This window comes from Giraffa tippelskirchi, chromosome 5 (assembly GCF_054371585.1).
Source record: "Giraffa tippelskirchi isolate mGirTip1 chromosome 5, T2T-mGirTip1v1.2.pri, whole genome shotgun sequence".
In the NCBI taxonomy this organism is placed as follows: domain Eukaryota; kingdom Metazoa; phylum Chordata; class Mammalia; order Artiodactyla; family Giraffidae; genus Giraffa; species Giraffa tippelskirchi.
The window spans coordinates 180189383-180202967 of NC_137279.1; the positions used below are offsets into that span (position 1 = coordinate 180189383).

General features: G+C 43.9%; 1 protein-coding gene across 5 annotated transcripts in view; it reads left to right on the forward strand.

The window, feature by feature from the left end:
• The window catches only part of TRIT1 (tRNA isopentenyltransferase 1), a 44212-nt gene extending 36009 nt beyond the window's left edge, over positions 1-8203 (forward strand). For all 5 annotated transcript variants that reach the window (XM_081494013.1, XM_081494012.1, XM_081494015.1 and 2 more), the window contains 3 exons: positions 2564-2673; positions 2993-3110; positions 5591-8203. In XM_081494013.1, the coding sequence (XP_081350139.1) occupies positions 2564-2673; positions 2993-3110; positions 5591-5760 (398 nt within the window). In that variant the 3' untranslated portion in view covers positions 5761-8203. The remainder of the gene's footprint in view (positions 1-2563; positions 2674-2992; positions 3111-5590) is intronic.
• Positions 8204-13585: the final 5382 nt, after the last annotated feature.

Here is a 13585-nt window from a genome sequence, read left to right on the forward strand (position 1 = left end):
ATGCTCTGGGTCTGCTTTCAGTAGAACGTCGGCATTCTCAGCTCACCCAGAAAGTAAACTTTAGTTTCTGGATCTGACCTGGGGGCTGTTGCATAAGTGATTATCCAGGGGTATTTTATTTTGATACCTCAGGAAACCGTTCTTCCCGAGGAAGAATCTACCTTATGCCTTGAACACCTGAGTACTGGCTGCAAGCTAGTTAAGAGCAAATGAGCAATATTTTCTTAGCAGAGTTGGTGTTTGGGGTTGATCTTAGCTTCAAATTTTATATCTGAAGAACAATTAGATGTTGTAGGAAGACTTTCCTAATTAAAATGGTTTTGGGGCCAGATGAGTAGTATAAAAAGACAAAGCCTTTACCAATTCTCCTAGCATTACTTTTGTGTTCAGATACGTGGTGCTTTAGGCTGCTGCACCTCTTAACTTCAGTTGAATAGTGCTTTTAAGGAAAAGGGAAGGAAATTCTCATTCATTGGACCCTGCACTATATCCTTAGCACTAAATTGGGTGCAATACATTTATTACTGGGACTTTAAGGTGGGCATTTTTCTTTTCTTTCTGATGATAAGTAAATAGAGGCTTAGAGAAGTTAAATAACTTGCTCAAAATCCCCTTGCTAATAAGCAGTAGAGTACTGAATGCAGGCCTGACTCCAAAGTCCACACTCAGCTGTACATCCACCGCACTTGTTTCCTTCAGCTATACCTTTAGCTGGGTAGCATTAGTATTGGGCCTTGGGTCAGGAACGGTGTGGTCATGAGCTAAAAGATTAAAGGAGATTAAGCATAAATGAAACCCTGTTTTTATCTTTTGGGCACTTTTAAAATATGCTTTTGAGTCATCTCCTGTTCACCTCGGCCGTTGAATTTCTGCTTTCAGTTAGTTACAGAGAAGTACAGCCAAGGCCTGCCCCCCTCCCCAGTGCCTCTGGACAGGAGCGCCTCGGTCCGTGTTGTTTGGCCGCTGGATCTCTCTCTCAGTTCTTGTTCTCTGCCAGTGTTCTCCATGCAGTTCTTCTACTTACCTTGCTTTCTCTGCACGTCCTTCTAGATAGAAGTCTTTTTGTCAGTCGAAACTGAAGTTCACTACTACAGATTTCTAATACAGCCTCTTTTCTCACCAGGCCTAACAATTAGTCTGTAACAAAAGATGGGGTTTTTTGGGGTAATGATTTGAAACTTCTTCCTGTGGTAAAGCCGCAATAACCCCCCATCTCTGAGTCACACGGGGTTGATGGCACAGTGCATTGTATGCTCGTTCCTCATTCGTGTGTGTGCCCGCACAGCCCTGGTGCTGGAGTGAAAGGCACAGCTGCCCTGTAAATCAGGAACCGAGTGTGATTGGCCAGGGGCTGGGCTGCCGGGATACGGTTCTGGCACAAAGCCAGAGGGACTTCCCCACCCCAGCTTGGCCTTGGACCTGAGCCAGAAATAGCAGCTGGGAGCCGAGAACTTGTTGAAAGGTGCTGAGACAGGGCACAGAAGCCCAACAAAGGACTTAGAAGGGAAAGGAAAATATAGGGTGGCCTGGAAACAGGTGCAGAGCTTGGCCAAGGCCAGGTGTGCTGTGGAGGCTGCCTGCACCACCCCCAGTCTCACCTTCCCGTGTGGCGGCAGGTGCAGCCCTGTCCAGTTTATGAAGAATCTTATTTGTGGTTGGCACAGTCAAAAGGCCAGCACCTGCCAGCCGTTGGCATTCCGAGGACTTTGATGTTTTGTCCATGGGGTGATGCTCTTGTCCATGGGGTGATGCTCTTTACCTTTAGGCAACTGGCTTAACCTAGATGTGGAAGACAATTAAGTATGTCCGCAGACTGGGGAAGCCACCAGCAGAGACTAAACATGGTTGGCTCAGTTGGATGAAATGCCTGTAGCTGTACATTTGGCTACCTCCAGTCTTACCTCCATTCAGAAGTAATTCGCCATAGCGTATTTCTTGAATACTTCTCTAGATCTGTTTCTTAGAAACAGGACTCAACTACTTCAGTTCCAAGGCTTTTTTCTTCTTTTCAGATTCAGCAGCTTCCTGGCTGATACCCTGCTGTTACCAGCCCATGATTATCAGTATGGTATTAATGAGTTTTGTGAGTGCTAGACTGCTGAAGGGAGATACACAAACCTGAGATTAGTGTCTGTTTCTAAAGAAAGCTGTGAACTCTCTTACCACAGAGTGACATCACCATCAGATGATATGGACCTTAGAACAGGTGTTTACTTCAAGCTGCTAATTTCCCCCTATAACATGCTGCCTTTTATATTGTAGCCCATACAGTGGCCCCTGGGGCTGTTACTGAGTGTTGTTTTCCTGAGTGATATGGAAGATCCACACCTGAGACTCTAGATTATATAGCTAGACGTGTTGGCTCCAGACCCATCAACCTTCTGGGTCTTCCTTGGACTGTGTGTAGTCATTTGGTTTGTGTTACTGATTAAAAGGAATGGCATGGTCCGAAAGTTTATTTCTTTGGGCCCATATCTTTCCCTTGAGGATTTTGGAGTCCTGGGAGTAGAATAGATTGGGTCTTGGAAGCTGACCTCTCACAACTTTTCTTTGTCATCATTAGGACCTGGTACCAGTGTCCCCCCAGTATATGGCTTAGAAGTATCTGATGTCTCGAAGTGGGAGGAGTCTGTTCTTGAACCTGCGCTTGAAATTGTGCGAAGTTTCATCCAGGTGATTATTAATCATGGTCCCGTCTATTGTCTGATTTTCAGAGAGCTTTGTGTAGCTGACACCTTTGTTGCTATGCTGGGGAATGAAGCATTCTTTTCCATGGAATAGAACAGAAGGGCTGGCTGCTTTTAGATCCCTGGAGGCTGCGTTTCTACTTTCACTTTCAGAAAGGTTGTTGTTAAAATCTGTTCACAGCCCACCTGCTCTCTGGGATGAAAAAAGGAATCTTGGGAAAATCTCACTACCCTTAATATCAGAGAATAATACCCAGATCTCTTTGAACAAATGCTTCTTCCTCATCCCTGCCTTGTTCTTTCAGGGCCACAAACCTGCAGCCACTCCAGTAAAGATGCCAAGCAATGAAACTGAGAACAAGAGAAGTTATCACATGTGTGAGCTCTGTGATCGAATCATCATTGGGGACCGGGAATGGGCAGGTAAGAGTCTGGGGTAGAACACAGAGGAATCTGTAAGGGCGGGTCACACTGACTTCATGAAATTTAAGGGCTTTGGTAGCTTGAATACTGGAGTCTGCTTGTTTGTAAAAAGATGGCCAGATTCCTCTAATAGCCTGTGTTCAGATTTCATGGAGGCCTTCTCAAACGAGAGAGTTGTCTCTGCATTCTGAATTTCAAAGGAAGATCGTATGCCCTCTAGCTTTGGCTGCTGCTGCTAAGTCACTTCAGTCATGTCTGACTCTGTGCGACCCCATCGACGGCAGCCCACCAGGGTCCCCTGTCCCTGGGATTCTCTAGGCAAGAACACTGGAGTGGGTTGTCATTTCCTTCTCCAATGCGTGAAAGTGAAATAGCTCAGTCGTGTCCGACTCATAGCGACCCCGTGGACTGCAGCCTACCAGGCTCCTCCATCCATGGCAAGAGTACTGGAATGGGGTGCCATTGCCTTCTCTGCTAGCTTTGGCTAGAGCAGATATTTTATACTGAGAGGTTGGCAGTTAACTTTCCAGAGCTCCTTTGACTTTTGTAATCCTGCCTTAACAGGAGTTTCATGGCCTCTCATGTTTAGACCTCAGTGAGGGTGAGGTAGGATTTTAAGGGAAGCCAGGCAACTCACCCAAGAGACCAAAGGGGCAGAAGCAGCTGGGAAGGGACAGGAAGTGCAGTTACTCCTTCTGAGTACATTCTTCAAAAGTGGTATCTCCAGTAATTTTTAAGGTAATGTATTGAAATGCTATTGGTCACATGAACAGTGATGAAAAGTGTTAAGGGGAACTGTGTGGAAGCCAGACTTTCAGATACTCAGAAAGACAGTGGTGAAAGGGTACTCTTCTTTATAAGGCGCTTCCAACCAACCCAGGATTGGCCTGCCCCAAGGTTCTAGTTCCTTGTTTCAGAATCTAGGTCTGTCTTTGCCACAGTCAGTCACATTGCACTTCTCTGTTGGATTTCTACAGTCATCCAGCAAACCCCAAAAGGGCCTTAGCTGCCAAGCCTTGGATTTACGTGGTATTCAGAAACTTGTTTAAAGCTCACTCCTTTTACGCACAAGTAGGACTTGTATTTTACCCAGTGACTGGAATCCTCCTGTTCAGAGGACTGCTTTGCATGGTTGGGATTCTCACAGAAGTAGATTTTTCTCCCCATACCAACCAATAGAACTGTGAGTTCTATTAACTGTTAACTCTGGCAAAATGAACTGCATTGTCAGAGTCTGGGGACGGCTGTGATTGCTCAGGCAGCAGAAGAAGCCCCGATTATCGTGGTTCATAATGATGAAAGGGGAAGAGAGAGAGAGTGCCCGATTGTTTTTCCTAAAGGAAACTTCGTGGTTCGATTTGTCGAATGTCCTTCAGGGATTGCCATAGAGAAGCAACATTTGTGAGCCTTTGTGAGTAGAGCTTGTGTGAGCCTTCTATAGTGCCATCTGTCAAGCCCTTGCTCCCATCTCCTGCTGCCATGGGGAGTCAGTCCAGAGGTCATTTTTTGCCTTAGGCTCTAGCTGGAGACAAAAGCTGACTTTTTCCCTCAAGTAAATTTTTCCTTGACTTCTAACCTCTTCCTTTCCTACTTTGCTTCTAAATCCCTAAAAATTATGTTTTGAGTAAGTGTAAAAGAGAGTTTAATCTCGTTGTCTGTCTTTTTAGGTATTTCCAAATAAGATTTCCTTGAAAAAGAGCAGGCTAGTAAAAAGGAACTTCTTTGAGTTACTAGCTGAGAACTGCCTTTGGGGTGAGAGGTCAGAAATTGATATCAGCTGAGAGTAGCTTTTTACTGCTTCTGTGACCCCTTGAGAGGGACCATCAGAAAAGAACACTCGCTGTGCTCTCTTTGTGCCTTGTGTGCTGGAGAATGTGAGTGTCTGGGTTAGTCATTCAAATGGCTTATCTGACGCAGGCAGAGGGTTGTCACACCAGGAGGGGCATCCTGAGTGAGCTAGTAAGAAGTGAGAAGACAGCTCAGGGTACTGTAGGCCTGTAATACAGACAAGGATTTGGATTTGTAACTTTTGAGCCACGTGAGTTGAAATGTATCTGTAACAGGCAGCCCTGTATGGGAAAATCGAATCTAGAGCCCTATTCTGGTAATTTGGATCTCTTTTTGAGCTATAGCTAAGCCAAAGAGCTTACCTGCTGTGTGACCTTGGACAAGATGTAAGACCTCCATGAACTTCAGTCTCCTGTATAAAATGAGCTGAATAATACTGTCCCGCAAGATTGTTGTGCAGATTAGTGATAGAAAGCACCCAGCAGATAGATGTGGTTGGTGCTATAGCTCACTCTAGTTTGCTAGCTAGCTGGGCATATGACTTATTCTTCTTTTAAACATGCTAAGCAGCTATACCAATACATGTGTTGATCCTGTTATTGTTAGAGACAAGGATTGTATGGTTAATTTTGTATGCTACCAGAATTAATTAATTGTAGAAAATCCTAATTTTTTTGTTTGTTTTGTCTTAGCACATATGAAATCCAAATCCCACTTGCACCAACTGAAGAAAAGAAGAAGGTTGGACTCAGATGCCGTCACCACCGTAGAAAGTCAGAGTGTTTCCCTAGACCATGACAGAGAGCCTAAAGAAAAGGGATCCCTTGGGCAGAATGATAAAGAGCTGAAAGCCAGCATTTAAGGGACTTGTCCAGTGACCTTTGCAAAGGTGGCAAGAGTCCAGTTCTTTCATTCAGTGCTGTGGTTTTAAAGTCTCATGTTCTCTGCCGTGGAAACAGTAGGTCTTGTTAGCTCCTTGTGTGGCTGATGTGTCTGGTCTGGTAATGATGAGTTTGGGAAAGGAGGTTTTTTTTTTTTCTTTTAATCTTAAAGGTTCTATTTTTAAAAGAGGCACAGATTGCACTTTTTTACATTTGATCTTCTTGGTGATAACTACTGGGATTCACTGTATCCCTTTAAAAAAAGTTTTATGTCCTTGACTCTGGCTGGAAATACCTTATTTCCAGACACTTTTATAGCTGACTGAGTTATTGTGAGCCACAATTGCGGAGTTCTGGATGGGAGTGAATGGCAGGAAAGGATCAGCCCCAGTGAGATAACTAAGTGAACCAAACCAGTTTCAGGAATTCCATGAAGAAGTAGAGAATCAGACTGAGGTGGTTGGGACTTAAAGTCTGAAGACTTTGACATTTTTTGAGCTCCTCCTGTGTGATAATCACTGGTATATTCCTATTGAGTTAGGAATCCATTTTTATTAAAAGTTAAAGAAAAAGTTTTTAGGAGCCTCTCTAGTGCTTAAAAAGATGTGTATGTGATGTCTAACTTATATATGGTGTGCTTTGTTCTCAACATGAGAGCTTTTTCTCAAAGTCAGCATTCTTAATATGCTATTTGTTTATTTACCAGATGTTTATTGAGCACTTAATTGTATTCCTGGAAAACATCCGGAAGGGGTCTTCTTGTTTGTTCGTTTGTTTGGCATGCTGGATCCTAGTTCCCCAAACAGGGATCAGTCCCGTGCCCCCTGCAGTGAAAGTGTTAACCACTGGACCACCAGGGAAGTCCCAGGAGGACTTTTTTTAAATTGGAGATTTGTTATTTCCAGTTGAAGCTCTCTTACTGAAGTGAACTGAGCTACCAGCCATATATGAATGTAATATAAAATTAAGCATTTTTAAGTTCACAGTTCAGCAGCATTTATGTTGTGCAGCCAGAACTTTTTCATCATCCCAAACAAACTCTGTCCCTATTAAGCAGTAACTACCCACTTAAGCAGTATTATATTTGTTTAGAATCTAGAATCCACCTGCAATTTGGGAGACCTGGATTCGATCCCTGGGTTGGGAAGATCCCCTGGAGGGAGGGCATGGCAACCCCCTCCAGTATTCTTGGCTGGAGAATCACCATGGACAGAGGAGCCTGTTGGGCTATAGTCCTTGGGGTCGCAAAGAGACATGACGGAGCGACTTGGCATGCACACACACACTATATGAGAGGCCCTGAGTAGGCTAGAGGGACACAGAGACAAAATGAAATGTGATTCTTGCTTTCACGGAGCTTGAAATATTGTTATCTATACAGAAACAACAAATTTAGGTAAGAGAATATCAAAAACCATAAAGGCTGTGTAGAATTTCACTTGGAGGGAAGAGAGAAGAGGGATCATGGAAGAAGGAGCGTTTCTACCAGACCTTAAAAAGCAGTTCTTGGTTAATGTATTGTGATCTATCCAAAAGTTTTATTTTTTAGATTTTTTTTTATATAGTTCGAAAATCAAAATGATATCAAAAGAAATATTCATTGAGAAATCATTCAACCAGCACATATTTTAGAACTCACTCTGAGCCAGGTGCTGTGCTAGACTCTGGGAGTTCAGTGATTAAAAAAACCCACATTGGTCAAATAGTTACAGAATTACAGCTATGATAAGGGCTGTAAAGAAAGGACCCTCTCTGTGAGTACAGGTAATCTGCAGCCCTGCCCCTCCTTGGTGTGTGTGTGTGTGTCTGTGTGTCTGTGTGTGTCTGCGAGTACAGGTAACCCACATTGGTCAAATAGTTACAGAATTACAGCTATGATAAGGGCTGTAAAGAAAGGACCATCTCTGTGAGTACAGGTAAGTGTGTGTGTGTGTGTGTGTGTGTGTGCGTGTCTGTGAGTACAGGTAACCCACACTGGTCAAATAGTTACAGAATTACAGCTATGATAAGGGCTGTAAAGAAAGGACCCTCTCTGTGAGTACAGGTAATCTGCAGCTCTGCCCCTCCTTGGTGTGTGTGTGTGTGTGTGTGTCTGTGTCTGTGTGTGTGTCTGTGAGTACAGGTAATCTGCAGCCCTGCCCCTCCTTGGTGTGTGTGTGTGTGTGTGTGTGTGTGTGTGTGTGTGCGCGTGCATGCGTAGGTGTGTACTGAGGTACATGATGTGGCACAGCACGAGTCTGGAGCAAAGCCTGCACATAGTAGCCCGTGATCTGGAAAGCCGCATTTCGCAACTTCAGTGCCTTCTTCCCCTGACCCCTCACCCCATCTGTGGGATGCCCTGGATCCCTTGAGTTTTATTGATCCTTACGCACATTACCTGATTTGCATCTCAAGAATAAATGTATTTTTTGGTTAAAGAAGAAATTGTCATTGAATCCACGTCATCATATTCTCTATATTAAATGTGGTGTAATTTTCCCAATCAGGGTATTAACTACTTCAGGAGCTGATGAGGTGGGAGGTGGCATCTTCCCTCTGGAAGTGGAGATGAATCCTTACTATGACCCAAGCAGCACCATGCAGTGTATATACATTAGCTTCTCATACAACCCTGGGAGAGAGAGACTGTTTTTGTATATGTTCCCCAGTGGGAAAACGGGCTCAGCAAAGGCACCTAAGCCAGTACATGGCAAAGCTGGAATTGAGGTGAGGCCACAGAATTCAGGGTTCAAGCTGCTGAGCCCTGTGTTAAGCTGGCAGATTTTAAAGAGGAACCGTAGTCTCTGAAATGCTCTTCACTCAAGTTGCTAAGTATGTTTTAAACGTTAAAAAAATTTAAATGGAGAAGCAGGAAAAACTAGTTTTAATAATCCTTCCTTAAAAAGCATTTAATCCATTCATCTGAAATACCTGGAACTACAACTTCTCGTTGAACTAACCATCCCTATCTCTGTGGCAGCTGGCAATCAGGGATTTCTTGAAAGAGAAAAATCCAGACACCCAGTATTTATGAAACACTTCAGTCTCAAGCATTGTGGTTGTGCCCACTATCCCTATTCTTGTTGTTTAGTTGTTTCAGTTGTGTCCGACTCTATGTGACCCCGTGGTCTGTAGCCCACCAGGCTCCTCTATCCATGGGATTCTCCAGGCAAGAATACTGAAGTGCGTTGCCATTTCCTTCTCCAAGGGATCTTCCCAACCTAGGGTTTGAAGCTGCGTCTCTTGCATTAGCAGGCAGATTCTCTGCCGTGTTCTTAAAAACTGTCAATTCAGCAACATAAAATTCCTATACCCGCAGCAGAGGGCCTGGGGAAAGAAGAATCCTCGCTAGCTCTCTGTCCTCACTAGGAATCTACTTGGTGTCCTGGTCTGAGGCACTGCTTTGAGGTCAGTTGCCCCTTTCTGCCTGCTGCCTCGTGAATGACTTTGCTGTTGTGTGTAGGGAAGGAAGCAGTTCTGACTAGTGATTGTCATACATGTAGAGGTGAGAGGGTCCTTAGCACCTTCTTGTACAGGTGGGGAAACTGAGGCCCCAAACATGGATGTTTCATAGTTACAGAGCAAGTTGTGACAGCCAGCACAAAGCTCAGGTCTCCTCTCTGACTCAGCTGCCCAGTCTCATACCAGCTCTCATTTGAGAGCAGGAAGGGACCACCTTTGGGCATCTTGTTCAGCCTAGAGTGAGGATGAGAAGTGCCCCAGTTAACCCCCAGACAAGCAGAGCCTTTCGGTGCAGGTACCTAGAGTCTCTCGCCCGTGGCAGTGCTGTCTAAATGGCTGTGGCAGTTCCAGCTCTCAGCAGGCTATTTAGGGCCATCTACCTCTGTTAGTGAAAACCTTTCCCCTCAGTTTGTTTTGTTTAATTTTTGGAGGATAATTACTTCACAGTATTGCGGTGGCCTCTGCCATTCATGGACATGAATTGGCCTCCCCTCAGTTTTGAGAGAGAGTCGACAGATAAAGTAGAAATCTTGATGAGACTTCAGACACTTCTTGTAGTTCAGACAGTGCTGTTTTAAGTAGGCAGGAAATATTTTGACTGGAAAGAGGTGGATTCTTAGTCTTGAAAATATTTTGAGTTTAGCAAGAAAACATTTCATCTATAGCCTAGGTTTGTGGTTTGAACCTTTGTATTGACAATTCTCAGTAATTATTTATATTCTTAGCCTCAGTTCCACATTCTACAAAGATTTTTCTGCTTAAAACACTTAGCACGACATTTAAAAAAGAAAAAACTAGAAAGAAGGCTTTTACAAATTCAGCAACCTGTCTGTATATCCACAGCATCTAGAAAGTTCAGTATTTGTTGAATTAATAGTGTGAAAGCCTCGAAGTTAGTGGGTTTCTACATAAGTAATCTGTTTTTTAATTGTTAAATAGCCTTTAAGTGGGATGAAGAAGTGTTGGGATAGTAGCCACAGAAAGGAATTGCATTATTTGACTATCACCTACTTGGGTGGTTAGGGCTGTTTTCTGAAAGGCTGGCTAACAGGTCATTTGTAAAGCTGTCTTGAATACATACAAAGGCCTCTGCATGGTTGTATTAGTTAGGGTAAAAGGCTAAGCTGCTGTGACAGAGACTCAACAATACAGTGCCTTAAAGAACAAAGAAGTTTGTTTCCTTCTCACGTAACAACTCTGAGGGGAGTTAACATTTCCGAAGTGAGCGGTCCAGGTCAGTGGGGCAGCTCCGCTGCAAGCGGTCATTCAGGGACACAGATTCCATCTATATCATGTTGCCTCTCCACCATCTGGGGGGCATTGTCAGCACTGCCTGGTTAAAGTTGGGTCGTCTCTGGTTCCAGTCAGTGGGAAGGGGACGAAGCGTGGAGGAAGGCTGGGACCCTGCAACGGCACACATGATTTTGCTCACTTTGCTTTGGCAAGAACTTAGTCATGAGGCCATATCTACCTGCAAAGAAGGCTGAGAAATGAGTCAAGCCATGTGCCAAGAAAGAATAGGGGAACAGATTTTGGTGGGCAACTTGCAGTCTACACTAAATTAGTCTTGTGGAAAAAGCACTGGTTTAACTAATTAGCTCTGATAGCTTGCGGGGGGCACATCTCTTATTTCCCCATCTGTGAAATCAGCCAGTGATAGGAGCTGACCTCTGAAACATTTCAAAAAGTAAAGCTTGAGAAGTTCTTGGCTGCTGAGATTTTAAAATGAGTATTACAGTGTTACAGTGAACATGAGGCTGAGTGAGCCTTAGGGCCGATCGTTAATGCCCTAAAGGTGGTAGAGAGGGAAGTCAGAAGGTATTTTGATGGCATTGCAGGATACCTGAGTTAAGGGCTGTAACCGTTTACCTCCAGACTTTCTGATGTGAAAAAAAAGAAAGAAACTGCTATTTGTACCTGCAGCTGAAGGCTCGCCTGTCTAATATGCTGTTGATGTGACCCAGGGAAAGTTTTGCTCAAGTAGCCTGAGTTTCCTTATTTATAAAACCGTGTTACATTCCAGGGGATGTTGTAAGGATTAAATGAGGTCCTTTTGAAAGTAGCATAGTGTTTGGTGCTGCAGTGCCCAATAAGTGGTAGGCATAAATTGGATTTATTTGCTTCGTTGGGGAAAAAATAGTTAATGCTACTTACGTGGTGATTTATGGTATGTTGTCAGTTCCCAAAAGTTACCAGGGCAAGCTTATATTTAAAACTGACTGGCCTGATGTTCCATTGTGCCAATGGCCAGGAATGGTGCCTCAGGCTTATCTGTCACCCAGCTAGGTTACAGCTGTTAGTCGTTATTGTTGTTGTTGTTTTTAATGCATATGATTTCTTCATGGGTCAGCTTGTTTGCATGAGCAGTCTCATTCACCTGAAATGCCCTTTCCTCTGCTCTTCACTTTGTAAACTTCTGCACATACTTCCAGGCCCAGATGTGATGCCCTCTCCTTAGACAAAGCTTCCTTGGCTCCTCTAGGGAGGCTTAGTTTTTCCTTCCTTCATGTTCCCATAGCAGTTTATACATAATATTAGCATGTACTCTTATATGGTACTACACACCAGGCATGTTCTAAGTAGTTTGCACGTAATAGCTCATTTAGTCCTTACAACAGCCCTATGATAAGGTGGTATCATCATTGTTGTTATTACCTCTGTTTTTCAGTTGAGGAAACCAAGTAGAAAAGTAATTTTCTGGAGGCCAAACTGGGATGTGAAACCAGTGGGTAGCTCCAAAATCTTGTATTCTTATCCACCATGTTCTTTTACCTCCTCATTATGCTACCGCACATGTCCCCCATAACTGTCTGTTGCTCTCATTGGAGATTAAGTCCTGCCATGGTGTGAGTCCTATCTTAAGGCGAATGTGAGACACACAGTGGGTCAGTGGGTACCCAGTAGGTATTAAGGCTGGTTTAGACAAGACACAACTGCATGTCTAAATGTAAACATGGCTACTCTTTTTTTGTAATTGCACTGGGTCTTTGTTGCTGTGTGAAGGGACTACTCATTGGGTCTTTGTTGCTGCATGAGGGGGCTACTCTTGAGTTTCAGTGCAAGAGCTTCTCATTGCGGTGACTTGTCTTGTTGCATGGGCTCTAGTGTGCACAAATGCAATAATTAACAGCTCATGGGCTTAGTTATCCCTTGGTATATAGGATCTTAGTTCCTAGACCAGGGATCAAACCTGTGTACCCTGCATTGCAGGGCGGATTCTTAATCACTGGACCACCAGGGAAGTCCCTGAACATGGCTGCTCTTCATTAAGTGCTTCACCATGTGCCAGGTTTTTTGTGTTAAGTACATGTATACTTTGGGGCTTCCCAGGTGACTCATCAGGTAAAGAATCCGCTTGCAATACGGAAGACACAGGAGACAGGGGTTTGATCCTTGGGTCGGAAAGATACCCTGGAGGAGGGCATGACCACCTACTCCAATATTCTTGCCTGGAGGATCCCATGGATGGAGGAGACCCACAGAGTACGGTCCACAGGGTCTCAAAGAGTTGGACACGACTGAAGTGACTAAGCACCCATGCCAGTGCATACTTCGTAATGATTTCTTTAAACAAATGAACAGGGTAATGTATTGTCCCTATTGTATAACCAGACCTACACGTACAGAGAGCATCATGATGGCCAGCACAGAGTAGACGTGCAAATACTTGCTGAGGACTAAAGAGAAAGTTCTGTGAGGATAAGGATTTTTGTCCACTGTTAACTGCTTCATCCCTGGCACCTACAAGGGGCCTGCTGCTTGAAAGGCACTCAGTAAACATTTCTTGAGCTAGGATATGAAATCAGTTTGGGCTGACTTAAAACCTATGCTCTAGCCATTATGTTGTACTTCTTCAAAGGCATTCCTTTAGGGCTTTATAAATGTACAAATTATTTATATCCCATCTAGATAAAGAAGGAAGGTGATGGAGGTGATGGAATTCCAGTTGAGCTATTTGAAATCCTAAAAGATGATGCTGTTAAAGTGCTGCACTTAATAGGCCAGTAAATTTGGAAAACTCAGCAGTGGTCACAGGACTGGAAGAGGTCAGTTTTCATTCCAGTGCCAAAGAAAGGCAATGCCAAAGAATGTTCAAACTACCACACGTTTGCACTCATCTCACACACTAGCAAAGTAATGCTCAAAATTCTCCTTGTGAGGCTTCAACAGTGTGTGAACCCAGAACTTCCAGATGTACAAGCTGGATTTAGAAAAGGCAGAAGAACCAGAAATCAAATTGCCAACATCTGTTGAATCATAGAAAAAGTGAGAGAGTTCCAGAAGAACATCTGCTTCATTGACTACACTAAATCCTTTGACTGTGGGGATCACAACAAACTGGAAGATTCTTTAAAGAGATGGGAA